This window comes from Camelus dromedarius, chromosome 16 (genome assembly GCF_036321535.1).
Source record: "Camelus dromedarius isolate mCamDro1 chromosome 16, mCamDro1.pat, whole genome shotgun sequence".
In the NCBI taxonomy this organism is placed as follows: domain Eukaryota; kingdom Metazoa; phylum Chordata; class Mammalia; order Artiodactyla; family Camelidae; genus Camelus; species Camelus dromedarius.
Window position 1 is genome coordinate 31,950,698 of NC_087451.1, and position 16,923 is coordinate 31,967,620.

At 62.2% G+C, this 16,923-nt stretch overlaps 2 protein-coding genes across 4 annotated transcripts in view; one reads left to right on the top strand and one right to left on the bottom strand.

The window, feature by feature from the left end:
- The window catches only part of RECQL5 (RecQ like helicase 5), a 33,012-nt gene extending 31,636 nt beyond the window's left edge, over positions 1 to 1,376 (top strand). For all 3 annotated transcript variants that reach the window (XM_031469085.2, XM_031469086.2, XM_010998401.3), the window contains exons 18-20: positions 47 to 271; positions 501 to 570; positions 662 to 1,376. In XM_031469085.2, the coding sequence (XP_031324945.1) occupies positions 47 to 271; positions 501 to 570; positions 662 to 762 (396 nt within the window). In that variant the 3' untranslated portion in view covers positions 763 to 1,376. The remainder of the gene's footprint in view (positions 1 to 46; positions 272 to 500; positions 571 to 661) is intronic.
- A 6-nt stretch (positions 1,377 to 1,382) lies between these two features.
- MYO15B (myosin XVB) overlaps positions 1,383 to 16,923 on the bottom strand; it is a 30,470-nt gene continuing 14,929 nt past the window's right edge. Inside the window, 42 exon segments of the mRNA XM_064494783.1 lie at positions 1,383 to 1,840; positions 1,993 to 2,133; positions 2,223 to 2,356; positions 2,539 to 2,672; positions 2,921 to 3,036; positions 3,182 to 3,327; positions 3,494 to 3,590; positions 3,719 to 3,796; positions 3,899 to 3,993; positions 4,086 to 4,201; positions 4,305 to 4,381; positions 5,715 to 5,791; positions 6,179 to 6,251; positions 6,346 to 6,409; positions 6,570 to 6,697; positions 7,093 to 7,247; positions 7,356 to 7,467; positions 7,690 to 7,831; positions 7,903 to 8,021; positions 8,203 to 8,321; positions 8,452 to 8,527; positions 9,099 to 9,158; positions 9,388 to 9,500; positions 9,978 to 10,197; positions 10,313 to 10,403; positions 10,482 to 10,911; positions 11,078 to 11,156; positions 11,371 to 11,565; positions 11,663 to 11,772; positions 11,920 to 12,018; positions 12,202 to 12,286; positions 12,469 to 12,545; positions 12,643 to 12,743; positions 12,971 to 13,132; positions 13,597 to 13,669; positions 13,882 to 14,060; positions 14,145 to 14,380; positions 14,485 to 14,580; positions 15,267 to 15,397; positions 15,604 to 15,661; positions 15,965 to 16,021; positions 16,692 to 16,785. Coding sequence (XP_064350853.1) covers positions 1,781 to 1,840; positions 1,993 to 2,133; positions 2,223 to 2,356; positions 2,539 to 2,672; positions 2,921 to 3,036; positions 3,182 to 3,327; positions 3,494 to 3,590; positions 3,719 to 3,796; positions 3,899 to 3,993; positions 4,086 to 4,201; positions 4,305 to 4,381; positions 5,715 to 5,791; positions 6,179 to 6,251; positions 6,346 to 6,409; positions 6,570 to 6,697; positions 7,093 to 7,247; positions 7,356 to 7,467; positions 7,690 to 7,831; positions 7,903 to 8,021; positions 8,203 to 8,321; positions 8,452 to 8,527; positions 9,099 to 9,158; positions 9,388 to 9,500; positions 9,978 to 10,197; positions 10,313 to 10,403; positions 10,482 to 10,911; positions 11,078 to 11,156; positions 11,371 to 11,565; positions 11,663 to 11,772; positions 11,920 to 12,018; positions 12,202 to 12,286; positions 12,469 to 12,545; positions 12,643 to 12,743; positions 12,971 to 13,132; positions 13,597 to 13,669; positions 13,882 to 14,060; positions 14,145 to 14,380; positions 14,485 to 14,580; positions 15,267 to 15,397; positions 15,604 to 15,661; positions 15,965 to 16,021; positions 16,692 to 16,785 — 5,005 coding nt within the window. The 3' untranslated portion in view covers positions 1,383 to 1,780.

Genomic DNA, 16,923 nt, shown 5'->3' on the forward strand with positions numbered 1-16,923 from the left:
AGTAACAGGGAGCCCAAGAGTGACCCTCCACTGTGGCCCTGCCCAGGGGAGCCCAGAGAGCCAGGCTCAGAAGAGGCCACGCTCCGCTGCCAAAGCCTCCATCTTAGCTGAGACTAAGGGCAGCATCTCAGCCAGCGATCAGGGCACCATGAACTCCGCGGCCCAAGGCTCCTGTCAGCTCTCAGCTCCTGGCATCTCCCTGAAGGAGGCTGCGAATGTTGTGGTCAAGTGTCTGACCCCTTTCTACAAGGAGGGCAAGTTTGCATCTAAGGTAGGGAAGGTGGGTGGGCTCCGCTCCCTCCTGGGCTGGGGACACGTGGGTGCGGTGAGGGATAGGGAGGGGGGTGTGAACACCAGGACAAAACAGGGTGTAAGCAGGCCAGCCCTGAGGCCCACAGCCCCTCCCTGGGCTTGCCTTGCTCTTGGATCACGGCTGTGGGTCGCTCGGAGGGCAGGGCAGGGGTCTGTGCTTCCTGCTCCTCTTCACCCTCTGCCTCCAGGAATTGTTTAAAGCCTTTGCCCGCCACCTCTCACACTCACTGACTCAGAATCCCTCTCCAGGAAGGAGCGGTGAGTGCCAGCATCACTGGGCTGGGCGGTGCTTGGGGAGGCCCCGCAGGGAGGAAACTGGCTCTCACGCTCCCTTACCCTGAATCTGTAGTGAAGGAAGAGGCCCAGAACGTTATCAAGCTATTGTTCCACGGCCGGGCCCGGTGTGAGAGTGAAGCCGACTGGCACGGCCTGTGTGGCCCACAGAGATGACCGACGGCTGCCCGACAGGGCTGGTGTCCTCCCCGGACTCCACCACGGCCCAGCCTAGCCTCACTCAGGAACGGGGAAGGTGGGCGGCCTGCTGCCACCAGGGGCGTCGTCTGTTCTCAGGCTCCTAAGCCCCTTCCAACCACACCTTGCTTTGGAAATGGGCCTGGACACCTCCCAAATCAAGGTCAGAGGCCAGAGTTCAGCCCACCTTTATTTTTGCTTGCAAAGCCTGAGGTCCTCTTTCTCCCAGCCTCCCTGCCTCTTCTGGCCCTCGTGGCAGGGTTTTCTGGGCCAGATCCCCAGGTTAGAAAGTGGCCAGCGGTGTGGCTGCTGCCAGGGGAACAGAGGGAAAGAAGGTCTCTCCACCTCTTGTACTTAACAGATTTTAAGCTGGGGGCCAGACCCACCGGCCCAAAGCCTTGGGGCCTACTCAGGAAGAGCCCCTGCTGGCCTCAGGTCTCCCTTAGGCCTCCAGTCCTGCCCAGGCGCAGAGCTCATGAGAGGGGCCACAGCCAGGCCCCGCCCAGCTTCTGGTCAGGAAGGCCAGGCCGGACTTAGGCGTTTACCTGAGGAATAAAGCCCTGGCTGTCATGACACACACTCACGCACACACAGCCCGGTTCTCTTGCGGTTTTATTTCCTCAGCAGCTGCTTCTCCCCAGTCTGGGCTTGTGCTGATATTGGGCCAGAGGCCAGGTGGGCATGTCCCCCGGAATGGGCAACATTAGACACCTGGGCCAAGTTCCTGCAGCCCCACCCCAGGCCAGGTCCACCCCAGAGGGAGGCTTGCGACTCTTTCCCAGCTGAAGTCACTCTAGCAGCCCCAGCTTCGTGGCCGCCATGTGTGTGGGCCAGCTGGGCGGTGCTGCGGCAGGTTCCAGAACAGCCAAGTGGCAAAGTCCAACCCCAAATGGCCTGAGAGCACCCAAGGGAGACCGTCCGGGTGAGACTTGGGCCAGAGAGGGTTCCCGTCCCCATCTCCGCCCCTCCCCCAGTCCTCTTGGGTAAAGCTGGGCCACTAAACCGAAGGCGGGTCGCCGGCCAGCAGGAAGGTGATGGTGTGCTTCAGCTCCTGGGCCTGCAGGGGCACAGGCAGGTGCGGACAGGGCTACCAGCCAGGCGCCAAGCTCTGCCCCCTCCCCGCCTCCCTGGAGCCGTGGGCATCGGCCTGGCCCCGGGCACACCAGGCCCGGGTGAGGCACTCACCGCCGCCTCAGGGCGTGCACTCACCTGCGGCAGCTCAAACCAGATGGTCTGGGGGCTGTCAGCCGAGCCGTAGTTGAGTTCCAGGCCGGGGGACCCTTCAGCCTCCGCTGGGCTCAGCAGGTGGAGCTGCTGCAGGTCCCTCAGGGCGATGGAGCAGCGCAGCTCCTGGGGGCACAGGGACAGCAGCGCTCGGCCCCCCTGGGGGAGGTGGGGAGGGGCGAGGGGCGGGGCTGCCCTGGGGTGCCCAGGCCCACCTGGGAGCGGGGCTCCATGAGGATGAGGTGCTGGCGGCTCAGCCCCAGGAGGCCGGGTCCGGGCAGGCCCAGCTCGCTCACCCGCAGCACCACGAAGACCGTGTAGCCGAAGAGGGGCAGCACACTTGCGGCCTCTGGGGACAGAGGGCTAGGGCAGGAGTTCTGACCGCCGGGGTCCTGGGACCTGCCCTCCTTCTCCCCCAGTTAGAGGAGAGGGCAGGGCAGATGGAGAAGCTTCCTCAGCACCCCCAACCCTCACCCCTTCCTTCCTGGGCCTCCCGCCTCAGACCCAGCTGCCCCCTTGCCCCAGACCCACCGATGAAGCTGATCTGTGCTTCCTGGGAGCTACATCCTTGCAGCTGCCTCAGTTCCTGGCCCGTCAGGCTCTTCATGGTGGCCATGTTCACCTGCCATTGCAGCTGCTTTGGCAAGTAAGCCAGTAGGTCTTGCCTAGGACACAACATGGTCAGTCAAGGCTGGGCATACAGCAGGTGCCAAATAAGTGAACAAGTGGCTATTGTGAGACTGGGGATCCAAACACATGAATGAGGCGTGGGCCCTGCCCTTGAGGAGCATGAGGTGGGATGGGGGGCAGGTGTACACAGCCCTCCTTTGAAGGGCCATGAAGGATGCAGGTGGCCATGACCTTGGAGGAGGGAGTCGGGGGTGACAGAAGGTGTGGCCACGTTCACACTCACTCTGAGGGGGGCTCCGAGAGCGCCCTGCTGAGGTGCTGCAAGGCAGCCAGCCTGGCCAGCTGGGTGTCTGCCTGGGCGCTGACCAACAGCCTGCCCTGCAGGTAGTCCTGCAGCACCTGTTGGGGGGCAGTGAGAGTGCAGCTGTGCCCCAAAGCCCCTTCCTGCCGCCGGCCCTTCTCCTGAGGGGAGGGACTCTTCCTCAAGCCACAGCCCAGGCCTGACCGGCCAACGACACAGCAGCGTGGGGCCAGGTGGGCTGACCTGGCCGTAGTGGGTGCTGATGTATGTGGGGTCATCGAAGTGCAGCCGGGTCTCCCAGCTGAGCCGCCAGCTGTGCAGGCTCACGTCTCGATCCACCACCACGTTGCTGAGGTACTCCTGGGGCCACAGGGGCCGCACCAGCTCGCCTGCACCGGGAGCCCAGGTCCACAGCCCGCCCTGCCGCCCAGCGCCAGCCCCGCCCACCCCCGCGTGGGAACTGCCTCACCCGCAACCACAGGAGGGGACCTGGCAAGGAAAGTTCCCTCCCTGAGTCCAGCTGGCCTTGCTTCCTCCCCGTGGCAGGTGGCTCACCTTCCCCTTTGATGAGGAAGAGGGCAAATTCCTGCACTTCCTGGGGGTCCCTGATGCCCATCTTCCCGCACAGCTCCTCCAGCACTTCTGCCGCCACCTGGGCATAAGGACAGGGCCGTGATGGGGGGCTGAGGAAGGAAGAAGACTGGGGGGGGGTCCCCAGAACTGATGCCCATGGCTTTTCCCTGTCTCTCCCCAGCCCCTCCTCTGTGGCCCCGAGCTCACCGTGAAAGTGTGGCTGTTGGTCTTGTAATCCACACCCCCAGGCAGGTGAATTAGAAGCAGGTGGACTACTTGTCCTTTCTGCCAAGGCAGGTACAGGGTCAGTCCACCAGTGGACAGTGGCCCCAGCTCCCCCCACCCAAAGGGAGTCCCAGAATGCCCAGCCGCCTGCACGCCCAGTACCAGGAAAGCCTTCATTTCACTTGGAGAGGGCAGCTGCCGGCGCCCCCCATATTTGACTGTGCGCTGGAGATGTTCCTGGCTGCTCTGGGCCAGCTCTGCAGAGAGGAGCCAGGCTGGGGTCAGGAGCATCTCCAAACCCCTCCCCAAGCAGCCGAGACCCCAGCCAGGAAGCCGCTCCTACACTCACCTTGGTTCAGGCTGGAATCCTGCAGAAACTTGGTCACATAGGGCATCAGCGTAGTCGACGGGGGAAAGTAACCTGTGAGGAGGCTGAGGAAGCGCCAGCCTCGAGCACAGGGTTTCCTGCAGGGCACAAAGCTGGGGCTTCATGCCGGCGGGACCACAGCACCGTGTGGCCCCAGAGGGGCCCTCCCTCCACCGCCCCCTGCCCATCCCCCACACTCACGGCCGCGGGTGGCCTGTGACCTGCTTGATGACCTGGCAGTAAATCTCATCCCTGAGGTCTTCCTTCTCCCGGCACAGCTGTGGGGACAGGAAGGGCAGGGGGAAGTATACCGTGTGGTGGAGCGAGGGATGGCATCCAAGAGAATGACTTCTCTGAAGTCAGAAATCCTGCTAGTGGCTCTGGGCTGAGGGCCAAGTCCAGGTGACAGCCCCCGGTCATCTCTCGGTCTTCATCACATTCAGCTTAACAGCATCTGCACAGCTGGTCACTCTCTTAAGTCCCCATCTTGACCGGATTCCAGGCTGCACTTGGCCCTGTCCTTCCTCTGGTCCCTCTGACTTCGTTATCCCTGCTGGCTCCCCTCGTCTCCTTGACCTCTAAGGGCTGTGGGCCCAGGGCCTCTGCGCATGCGCCCTGGTGATCTGTGTCAGCTGCTCCTGTCTGCTGAGGCCTCCAGCCCAGACTTCTCCCTTGAATCCCAGACCCTCTACTTGGAAGTCTGGCACTTCAGACTTCACATGTCCCAAACAGATTCCTCCACCAAGCCAGGCCAGACCCGCTCCTCACTCAGGCTTCCTTTTGGGGGCCCACTGTTGGCCTGGCCAACGCCTCGGTGTCATCCTTGGCCGCGCTCTTGCACAGCCCAAGCGCACATCATAGCAACCCTGCTGCTGGGAGTCTTTCCTCTCCCCTCTGCTGCTACCTCCAGGCCCGGGCCGGCACCGAGTCTCACCTGGGATCATTGCCATAACCCCCTCCTTGTCCCTGAACCCCCAGGATCACAAACAACAGCCAGAGCGACCCCACACCATGTAAGCCACATCTCTTCAAAACCCTCCAGTGGTTTCCCATCTCGAAAAATCAAGGTCCCAACAGTGGCCTACAAGGCCTGCCGCGACTAAGCCCCACTGTCCCCTCCAGTCCTCACCTGCTACTCTCCCCTTTGCTCGCTGGGCTCCAGCCACACAGGCCCTGCTGGTACTGAGGCTCACCCTCTCATCAGGACTGTCGCCCCTGTCCCTTCCTCTGCTCACGTGCCCTGCCTCTGATGCACATGTGTCTCACTTCCTTCAGATTTCCACTCCAGTGTCATCTTGTCACCAAGCCTCCTGCACTGTGGCAGCCCCTCCCCTGCTTTATCACTCTCCACAGCACTCTGCCCCGGACATGTTGCATCTTGGTTTACTGTCTCCTTTCACTGGATTGTAATCTTGGTGGGGATTTCGCCTGCTTGGTTCACCACGATGCCCCCAGCATGTAATAGGTGCTTGATAAATATTTTTGGATGATTTGAATGCCTGGTGACCAAGGGACAGGGGATCCCATTCAGGCCCAAGCAGGAGGGCAGGAAAAGGGCCCTCAGAGCTCACAGTCTGTCTCCCCCCAGCTTCCAGCACACATAGCTCTTACCTTCAGCAGCTCATAGAGGAGATCCAGCTCATCCTTGCCTCGGGGCTTGGACTGGTCCCCCATAAACTGCATCAGAGCTGCGGGCAGGATGAGAGGCAGAGTGAGCTGGGTGGGGGCCTGGCCGTGGCTCCTGCTGACACCATGCAGGGCCCTCCCATGCCATCTTGCGCCTGGCTCTCAAAATGCACGAGGGTTAAGCAGAGCAGCAGTCTCAGCTTTACCAGTGAGGAAATGGGGTTCTGTGGGCTACACAGAGCACATAGCCAGCTGGACCCACCACTGCCTTCCAGCCCGGACTCCACACAACCCACAACCCCTTGAGCCTGAGTAGAAGTGGGTAAGGGCCATGGGGTTACAGGGACCACCAGGGAACTTCCCTGAGTTGGCAAACTCAAGGAGAAAAGCGACCAGGCCCCTGGGTCCAAGGCGCTGCAGACGGGAGCTAGGATGCTGTGGCCACTCACCTTGGAAGCTTCCCACAGCCTGCCTGTTCATGTCCTCGTCACTGAAGTTGATGAGTGATGTCTGGATGGGAGCCTGTGGCCGGAGAGGCTGGGCTGCGGGTCTGGGGTCTCGGGGGGGCCAGAGGACAGGTCTACTGGCCTGACTCCCCCCTATCTGTCCCTCTTACCTTGGTGTACTGCACCAGGGTAGCCGTGGCCTTCCTCTCAGTGCCTCTACCTGTCTGGTCCAGCCTGAGGGACAGAGGGGAGGACAGCCCCACTTGCTCAGCCCTCCTGCCTCCATCCCAGGCTGGGTAGGGAGGGTGCGAAGAGCCTCAGCCTGGTGGCTCTGAGCAGGGAGGCCCACTTCAGGGAGACTGAGGATGGACGGGCATGGGCCCAGGGCACTTACAAGGTTTGGGGCTTCCGGAAGTAGCGCAAGGCAAATTCCTGCATGGTGTAGTCATGGGAGTCCACAGAGGGGGACAGACTGGTGGCCAAGTTGTCACTGTGTGCCTGGCTCCAGGGGTGAGTGGGGCTCTTAGGAGCACAGGAGACCTGGTGCCACCCGAGTGCCCACTGGCCCGTCCAGAGGCCCTGCCCCAGCCCCCCAACCCCAGCCCAACCCAAGAGGAGCAGGCAGAGCAGCAGCAGTGAGCACACCACCAGAAGCTGGGAAAATCAAGAGCTGTTTATTGAGCATCTTCTAGGTGCTGAACTAAGTACCACGAGGGACACAGGAGAGGTATACAAGGAGCCCACAGTCTTGCTGGGGAGACAGGGCAGGAAATTGGGAGAGGGCAGAGAGGCAGCATCATCAGACCAAGCGCTGCCCACCAGGCGGGGGGTGGTCCTCGGCCGCTCTGCGGCGATGGAGCACTTTGCTTCCTCGACTCCTAGTTAGGCCTCGCCTTGGCCTCTCCCGTCTCCCTCACCTCCGACGCCCTACCCCACTCTCTGTGCTGCAGCTGGCTCTTGTGCTGGCCGCTCCTCTGCTCGGTTGAGAAGGAAATGTCTGGAGCAGCAGCCGGCTGCACTATGTCAGCAGGGAAGAGTCCGGAACGGCCCCCGGTGGAGCCAAACTGCCAGCCTGGGAGACATCCACAGACAGCGCCTCACCCACCTGGCCCTCTGCCCTGGAGGCTCCACTGCATGCTGCCTGCCCTGTGCCCGCCACCCTGCTTGCCCCTGGGGGTACCTGGCTCCAGAGTGGCCCCTGGCAACAGCCTGATGAAGTCTCCCCGTTGGAAACTGAGGAGGCTGTGGTCATCAGTGATGTAACTTCGCAGGGCAATGACGTAGCCGGAGTCCTGTCGGCCGGCAGGCGAGTGATCAACCTGCTTATGATCCCGTCCTGCCCATCCCACCTGCTCCCCTGTTGGCCTCACTCTCCACCGAGCTCCCCAGAGTTCCAGCTCCACCCCAGGCAGCTTGAAGGAGCTTGGCTGAAGCCCCAAGACCAGCCAAACCAGGCAGGCCACCTGCCCACCACTACCACCCCACACACCCCCATCCCCACCGCCCGCACTTGCCTTCTTGAGCTCGCTCAGGAACAGCTCCACCATAGCCCTGATGGTTCTTGCCTGGACCGTGTGCAGCACCAGCTGCTCACTCTTCAGCGACAGCTCCAGGGTGGAGCCAGCTGGGCACTCCACGCCCAGCACCTCAGCAAAGCTGCACAGAGGGAGGGGGCATGAGCTGGGGGCTGTTCCGCCAGCCCACCCTGCACCCCAGCCCAGGCTCACCTGTAGGAGCAGAGAGTCTTCAGCTGGTTGGGGTGGAAGCTGGGGCCCTGGATCACCTTGAGCAGTCTCAGTCCCCGGTGGGACACACCCAGCAGCTGCACATCGCTGCCACTCTCGCCCTGCCCGGAAGGTGGGCGCATCACAGACAGGCTCCAGGCTCCCCACCACTGTCCAAGATGCTCAGGCCAGCGCTGTTCATCCATCCTTCCACTGGGGCTCTGCCCGCTCCCGGCTCATCCCTCTGCAGCAGGCCCAGGCTGGGATGCAGACTGGGGTGCTGCCATACCCAACCTTACTGACCCGGACAGGGAAGATGCGGGAGAAGTAAGTGGCCCAGTTGTCCCTGGCGGCCACCACGATGCGCTTCTTGACACTGTCCTCGGCTGTGTCCAGTGAGCCCAGGCCCACCTCCAGGTCTCCTGCGGGCAGGAGCAGCCCCAGGCTGTCCTCAGGCTCCATCACAGGGGAGACCCAGAGTTTGCTCCCTTCCTCCGGGCAGGCCCAACCCCCAGCACTTCAGCGCCCTGATTCCAGGGTCCCGGGCCCTACCCAGCAGGTCTTTCATTTTGCGCCGCTCATCCTGGGAAATCCGGATGCAGGACTCAGCAAAAGTGTCCCTCAGGATCTGGGGGCAAAGCCAGGCAGTCACCACCAGGTCCCAAGGCCAGAGCGCACTCCAGAAGCATCCACGCATGGAGGAAAAGCCGGAGAGCCCCGTGGGCATAGGTTGAGCAGGGAGGGGTGTAGGGGCTCCCAAGCCCGGGCCACGACCGCGCGGAGCTCCCACCTGCCTCCCCCAGCTGCCTGCACTAGTCGGGCTGTTGCTCCTCGGTCAGCTGAGATAAGCTTCCCGGAAGGAGCAGAACTTGGGGAAGGAACAGGAGGGGCGGCTACTGCAGAATTTGGGGGAACAGTCATGAGCATCTGGGAGCATCTAGTGGTGGCAAAGGGACAAGCACCAGTGAGCACTGGCTGTGTGCCGGGCCCACGTTGGGTACCGTATACACTTTATTTTTAATCCTTGTTATAAATCAGTAATGGTCCTAATTCTGAGGAGTGTTGTGAGCATTAAATAAACGAAGGAAGGGCTTGAAATCCAGCCGTGAGTGCCTGTGAGTGCCCCACGTGCAGGCGGCAACCTGGCCCAGGTGTGGGGCGGTGTGTCTGCACGCGTCGCAGGTGGGCTGGGCTCTCACCTGCTCACAGAGGAGCCGGAGGCAGTAGGGGTGGCTGAAGTTCTCCCGGGGGTAGAACACCTGGATGAGGGCAGGGAAAGCCAGATGGGTGGAAATGGTCCCCTGCCAGCCCCCTCCTGCCCCACCTCTGCCTCCCAGGCCCAGAGAAAACCAGGCCTGAAGAGGTGGGAGCAGGGAGGCAGCCCCCACTGTTCGTGTGTGGGGAGGAGATGCTGGAGTCCCAGGCTGGCTCCCTGTGCCCCACCCCCCACCCAGAGAGGCCAGGCTGCGGCCCCACCCTGGTGCCCACCTCCTTGCGCAGAAACAACCTCCAGGGCACACTGGTGTAGGAGAAGCACACGCTGCCCGAGGGCGTGAGCAGCTGGGTGGAGATGCCCTGGTCCCCCATGGGCTCCCTCAAGCCTGGCAGATGGGTGGGGGGAGAGCATCAGGTGGGAAGCTGCCTGAGCTGGAATGACGGGGGCAGGGGGAGAAGGCCCTCCCTAGGGCCCAGGTAGCCGGCTCGCTCCACTTCTGCTGCCTCCTTCCTGCCCAGGGTCCCATCTCCTGCCTCCATCTCCTGCCTCCAGTGTTCCCTGCTGTCCCCGATGTGTGTGGGCCCTCCCTGACCACGTCAGCAGGGCCACTAAATTCCCGTCAGAGCTGCCGAGCCTGCATTGAGGACAACTTCCTGTGTGTGACAGTCCCTCCACGTCAGGCAGGCGCCAGAGGTGCCCCGGCCCGGCCCCGGGCGGGAACGCGGAAGCCAGGGCTCCTTACCCACGGCTCCAAAGTCCGGAAGCCCGAGCAGCTCACCTAGGCCGTGAGCACTGAGAGGCTGGTGGAAATCCTGCTCCCACCCCCACAAAGCCCATCAGACCAGGACGCAGGGTGCCTTACCGCGGAGCTCAGCTGGAGGGGTCCCTGGGTCCCCAAGCGGAGGCAGCGGGGGCGCTGGTGGAGGTGGGGGTTTCTGGGCAGTGGGTGGGGTCTGGGCAAACAGCTCATGAAGGGGCCCCTGCTTCTCCTTGATGGAGTTGGACGGCACAAGCTGTGGTCGGGCCTTGGGTCGAGGGGCCACAGCTGGTGGGGGACCCTTCCCCGGGCTGAGGGACTGTGTCTGGGGAGGCACAGAGAACACACACTGGCTGTGTCTAGCGGCCAGGTTCACCCCTGAGAGCTTCAGGAGGCCTCCCGAGCGGAGAAGTCATGCCCTGGACCGGACCAGGCCTCACCGAAGGGGGTGAGCAGGCACCGTTGATCCCCAGCTTAGCCAGAGCCTCGTCCTTAGGGTTGCTTTTCTTCAGGAAATTTTTGGGGGGCTTCCTGAGAAAGGGAAGAGGTCATGAGTCCACAGGGTGAGTCTCTGGGCAGCGGGCGGCCCAGCCACCCCCTGGGGTGCACCTGGATGGCTGCACAGGCATAGGCACGGGGCCTGGGCGGCTCTGGTACATGCGGATGATGTTGCGGATCTCCCTGCTCGGCTCCCCCCGCCGGGGCGTGGGGTCTGCGCTGCGCACCACGGCTCTGTCCTGGGCCGGCTCACAGCCACGGTCAGGCCCCGCCTCCATGGCTGGCTCAGCCTCCGCCTCCTGTGCAGCTTTGGCCTCATCTTGTGTCAGTGGCTTCTTCACTACTGGTGGGGGAGGAGGCGACGGCACTGCCCGGGCGAAAGCAGAGTGAGACCTTGTGCGGAACCACAGGCCCCAGCCCTCCCCCATCTCCCCACCACCTGCTCTTGTTTCCTCCTCTTCCAGCTCCTCCTGCTCCTCCCCCTGGGGTATCTTCACCTTGGCTGGAGGCTTTATCATCTTCACCTTGATCTGCTGCTGCCCTGTAAATGCCCCCAATGGCCTTGTCTGTTACCTTCCACCTGGCCTGCCCATCTGGGCTCCTAGACAGGCCACACTGACTCAGAGGAGGGCGCCCTGCTGTCCCCCTGGCCAGCCTGGGGCAGTGGCTGAATTTCTGCGTGGGATTGCCAACCCAAGTGCCCTCACCCAACTTCTGGAAATACTCTCGTTTCTGCTGGAAGCTCCTGGGCCTCCGGGGCCTATCTTCAACCTCTTGTGAGGTCTCCTGCTGGCAGGAAGGGGAAATGAAGGAACAGCCCTTCCAGCTAAGTTGCCCCTCTCACAGCAAACCCACTCAGATCTGTGGAGCTGGGGCCTGGAAGCATCTTTTCTACATCTTCCTGCACCCCTCATCCTGCCTCATGTCTCCCATCCCTGCAGCCTTGGAACCTGCTGCTCCCACCCCAGGACCTGCCATCTGCCTGGCTTTGGCTCCTCACCCTCAAGTAGGCACCCATCAATTCCGGCTCACGCTCTGGCTCCTTCTGAGGGGTGGGGGGGTTCTCAGGCTTGGGGGTGATGGCTGGGGGTGAAGGTGGGGAGGCAGCTCTAGGGGCCTGGGTCTGACACTGGCGTTGGCGCTGTGTCTGCTGCTCCAGGGACAAGGTCAAGGCCTGGGTAGTCATCTGCTGGGCCTGAAGGAGGAGGGGTGGAGAGCCAGATTAGAGCTGTCCTGGCCTTGCCCACAGACCTGCACCCCCTAGGCGATCCATGGGCCCTGCCCATCCTCACCAGGATCAGCGCCTGCTGGTTGATGAAGTTCTGCTGCTGGGCTGCCAGCTGCCTCACATCCACACTGGGAAGCAGGGGCTGGGGCTGGGGCTGCGGCGGCACCACCACAGCTGGAAATACGGCAGGCAGTCAGGGCTGGGGAGCATCATGGCCAAGTTCACAGCCCCTGCCCACTGTGCCCTCTAGGCCCCTGGCAGGACCCTCCCTCCTACAGTCCCCACCTGAGAAGGGACCTGGTGGCCCCAGCCCAGCCTTACCTGGCATGGCGGGGACAGCCCCCATGGCTGGCATCATAGGCATGGGAGCAGGCATCATGGCTGGCTGGTACCCGGGCATCTGCATCATCCCTGGGTACACTGAGGGAACAGGGCCCTCCCAGGTCGGTTCCTACCTGGGCCCACAGCCAGCCTCCCTCCAGCCCAAGGCAAAGAAAAGAGTACGGGCCACCGGGCTGCCAGCTGGAGCTCTGACTGCAGCCAGGTGTGTGCCCGTGTGGCTGGGCAGGGAGACTCTGGATGGGTGCTCAGCCCCATACTCACCCACGGGGTAGCTGCCTTGCTGCATGGGCCCTACTGAGCCCCCTCCCTTCATGCGGCCACTCAGAGCCCTGCCTTGCTCCAGATCCTGAAGGGACAAAGGTCACAGTTTCCAGGGTCAGGGCTAGAGCCCTGGGAGGGATGGGAGAGGCAGCAGAGGCCCCAGTGAGGTAGGTGCAGGGGTAGGGTGTGTGTGCAGGACACTTACAACATTGTAAAATGATTATAAATCAATAAAAAATGTTAAAAAAAAAAAAAAAGGACACTTACGCTGAGGCCTGGGGAGAGGACTGGCTTGAAGAGGTGGTCCAGGAAGCCATCCAGGCTCCCTGAGTTCCGGGACTCACCTGTGGAGGCTTAGCGTCACCTGCCTGGGGCACGGGCCTTCCTGTACCCCTATTCCCTGTACTCTGTCAACCTCAGTGTGCCCACTCCCAGCCTTACCTGGGCAACCCCTGCTGGGCAGTGCTGGGGCTGGACCTGGAGGAGGACTTGAGGGCAGTGAGGGGGCCTGGATGCTAGGGGCTGGGGGGATGTCCTCGGCTCTGCAAGAGAGAGTGGGCCCAGCTAGGGAGGTGCCTTGGCTAGGGTGGTGCCCAGGCTGAAATGAGGCGTGGAAGCTGCTGTGGAGGGGGAGGAGGCCTGGTGGGGCGACCTAAGCCTGTGGCAGCACTTGTGAACCCCGGGTACTATAGGGTGGCTGAGGGGGTCACCTATGACAGGATAGGGACAGGAGCAGACCAGGGACAGGGGCACTGGGGGTGGCACCTACAAGCCACCGAGAGTGATGGGGTAGCTATGGGGACTGGCCGGGTCCCCCGGGTCCTCAGTCTGGCCGATCAGGTCCAGCACGAAGTCGCAGCCAGCCAAGTCCTGCCAGGAGTCCCTGGAGTACAGTGACACAGACCAGCCACGCGGAGGCGTTTCCAGGCCTCTGGGTGAGACAGGGGTGGGAGGTAGAGGGTGGTCAGCCAGGCAGATGACCATCCCGAAGGGGCAAGGACCTGAGGTCAGGCTGGGGTTGGGGGTTGGTTGTGGAAGGGGCCAGGAAGCAGGGTGAGGCCATGGTTTCCCTCAGACAGCGCTCCTTTATTTGCAGCGCACAGCCCTCTGCCTCTGCATCGGCTCTGGTGCATTTATTTATTCACCTATTTGATCAGAATCTGGACCAGATCTAGAAGACATAATCTCCACTTGCTTTCCATCTTGAATCTGCCGTCTGGACCCTGCCCACCTACCCCCACGCTGCCCCTAGGGGAGCAGGGCTTTGGCCTCAGGCCTGCAGGAGCAGCTGCAGGAGATGCCCTGCAGGAGAGCCGGCTGAGGGGATGAGGAGGCCATGGAGGAGAAGACAACAGTCAGGGTTGGCCACACTCCCCCATCCCAGGCCCCCCATACCTGCTCTGCAGAATCCACCCAGCAAATTGCTCCCCTGTGGTCCAGGACTCCACCTCGGCCGAGTAGCACTCCTCTGCAGGGATGAGGGGTGGGGGCAAAAGTGAGGGACAGCAGGATCCACCATTGTGGGAAGGGGCTAGGGTCCCCACGGGGGTTCCAAAAGCAGGACAGAAGGGAGGTCAGGGTCACATGGCAGGTGCAGTGGAGAGCTGAGGCAGGAGGGGGTCTAGGGAGGGCGAGAGTGCAGGGCAGGCTACACTGTGGGCCTGAGGAGGCGGGCATCACCACTGAAGGTGAAGACGTCCAGTGCCATGCGGCCCCTCCTCCATCCGGCCGTCCATTCGAGCTGGGTGGGTGGGTGGGCCCGTGCAGACCCAGGGGCCAGCTGTGTCTGCTCCAGGGCACCCAACAGCTTGTGCTGGCACAGTGCAGCCATGCCTCTGGGGGCCTGGTCAGACACAAATCTGCGGGCACAGCACAGGGCTTCTGTAGGGGTGGGGTGGCCCGCTGACCCCACCCATGGGGCCCCCACCTGCCAGGCCCCTTACTTGAGCAGTGGCTTCTGCAGCATGGGCATTGGAGGGAAGGCGCTGAGCAGGATGGCCATGAGGGCCCAGCCGCGCTGGCTCTGCTGTTCATCCGGGTTGTGCCAGAGCTGGGCCACGAGCTGGCCGAAGAGCTCGTCACGCAGCCCGGGCCGGCGCTGCCCCTGCCGCACCAGGTACTGGCTCATGGTCTGCTCCTGCCAGGATGGCAGGGACCCGTCCCCCAGGAGCCGCAGCATCTGCAGACACAAAGCAAGGTTTGGCAGGACATGCAGGGCTCCCTGTGCCCGGCCAGCACTCTGTGCCCCAGCCCACCTTGTCTCCTCCCCGATGTGTCACTCACCACCTTGTTGATATCCAGGGCGTGCTGAGGGTCCTCACCGTCCAGCCAGGTCAGTGGCTTGGCCAGCAGCTGCCCGGGATGGGGCAGGGATGGCTCCTGCAAGGAAAGAGGGTGACATGGTGCCAGAGCAGGGGCTGGTCTGTGCTGACCTGCCAGACACAGCCCCAGGGGAGCCCCATGGGAGCATGCACCCTGGGAGAGGAAAAGGGGCTGGTGAGGAAAACCATCTTAAAAATACATCTCAGTTGCTCTTTCTGATTAGAAAATTAAAGCCCATGCATGCAGAAAAAGTGGAAAAGATGAAAACTAAAAACCACCATTAACTTTCCTCTGCCAGATACAACCACAGTTAACATTTTAGCCTCCCTCTTTCTAGTCTTTCTACGCGCAGATACACACATCATCCCCGCCCCACCCCATTGTTGTTGATTTTAACAAAACTGGGATCATACTCTGTGCAGTTTTGAATCCTGCTTTTGTTCCTAACACTGCAGACTGGACGGCCTGCCTTGTCATCACATGTGCTTTAACAACACGGCTTCCACGGCCAGGCAATGCCACAGGGGTGACAAAGGTTGGGGGCACAGGTAAGTAACAATAGCAAGTGCAACATTTAGGTTCAACAGGTATTTTCCGAGCAACACAGATGCATCCACAGCCCCTAGGACAGGAGAGTAAGTGGGGGTTGGAGGAAGAAGGATGGACACAGCTTCTGCCTGACAGGGGCTAACATCTGGGGAAAAGTGGGGTCAGCCAGGAAAAGCGGAGGCCTCGGGGCCCACCTGGAAGCTGGTGGAGATGAAGCTGGAGAAGGGAAACCGGTCGATGTCAGGCGGGAGGGTCACGCTGGGCCGCGCCGGAATTTCTGGGGGCATGGACTCGGTAATGTTCTCGGCCAGGGCGTGCTCATGGCCTGTGGTGACACAGGAGGCAGCCCGGAGGCACTCAGGTCGGGCGCCTGGCTCTGGCGCCACCTCCGCCTCTCACCATCAGCCCCCAGCCCTGGTGCAGAGGGAGCTGGGCAGTGGGGTGAGGGGGCACCCAGAGTATCAGAGGCAGGGACCACAGGGACACATAGGAGGGGAGATCACAGAGAGGGCCACACCCATCCAGACTCACCTTCTGCTCTCTTCAGCATGACAGCCAGCTCAGCTGGGATCTCCAAGCGCCCCAGCTCCTAGCAGAGAGGAGCAATTGACTAGGAACTAAAGGAGGGGGCACAGGGACCCAATGTCTCTCCTCACCCCCAGGGCTATAAGTGTCCCCTCTAAAGACCAGGGGTTCTAGTCCTGGACACTCAAACAGGACCCCTGGAGCCCTCATAGGGAAACCCCAGGCCTCTTTTCAGGGGGCACAATGGATGCACCCCAGGGACAGGACCCATCGCGGCACCCCTGGGACCTCACACTCCCCCTTAAGCCATGCTGAGTCCAGTAGACTCACAACCCAGCAGACACCCTCTAGCTTCCAGGCCACCTACCATGCTTGACACCTTCTCAGGAACCCCACTGCTGTGCCAGACACGCCAATGCCCAAGCTGTTGGGAGAGATGCAGAAAGAGCTGATGCCCCCGTGAGGCATCACCACGAGCTCCCTAGAGGCTCCCCCCAACCAGCTTGGCAGTTCAGCTGCCCCCTTCTGCCCCCAGGAGGCCCTGACATCAGCAGAGGAACAGGAGCAGCCCCAGTGGGGCCAGCTGTGTGCCCCTAGCCCTCCAGAGTCCTCACCAGCCTTAGCACTGTGGATGTCGCTGCCTGTCTGCCAGGGCACTGGGAAGAGGGCAGGAAGAAGGGAAGGAATGGTCCCAGGGGACAAAGTCCATCCAGGGAGGGGCCGGAGACGGGCATTATATGAGCAGTGAACTTTGAGCTGCTTTATGGCCCCCAGTTGGAGTCATCAGGCAAAAGAGGGGAGCAACCCAAGGGTGGGCTGGAGGGGACGGGAAGGCACCCTAGGCAGGCAGGAAGAGTCAGGCCCTGGGGGTGGGCAGGCATGAAGGAAGACAGTCACCTCCCAGAGGCCCCAGGCTATCCTGGCCAGGCAGAGAGAAGCGGGAAGTACTCGACCAGCAATGGTTTCTGAGGCCTCGGTCCTTGTGAGGTTGGGCTTGGAGGGTGGATGCTTCAGGAATCGGCCAACTTGGCCAGCAAGGCTGCCTGCCTCTCCCCTGAGCTGCCCCGGGCAGCAGCCCCATCCACACGCTTCACCTGTAATCTCTTTCGTCTCCAGAGCAGGGGCCGGGCCACCAGCAGGATGGTGCTCAGCTGCCCCAGAGCTGCCCGCCGCCGAAGGTACCGCTTCCTGGAAGCCGGGAAGGGGGTGGGGAGGAGTCCAAACTTACACTCAGTACCTGAATCCTCCAAGCCAAGACATGAACATAAAAACTGACCTGGGACCAGTGAAGCCCCCAGCCGCTTCAGAGAAGCAACAGGGAAAGGA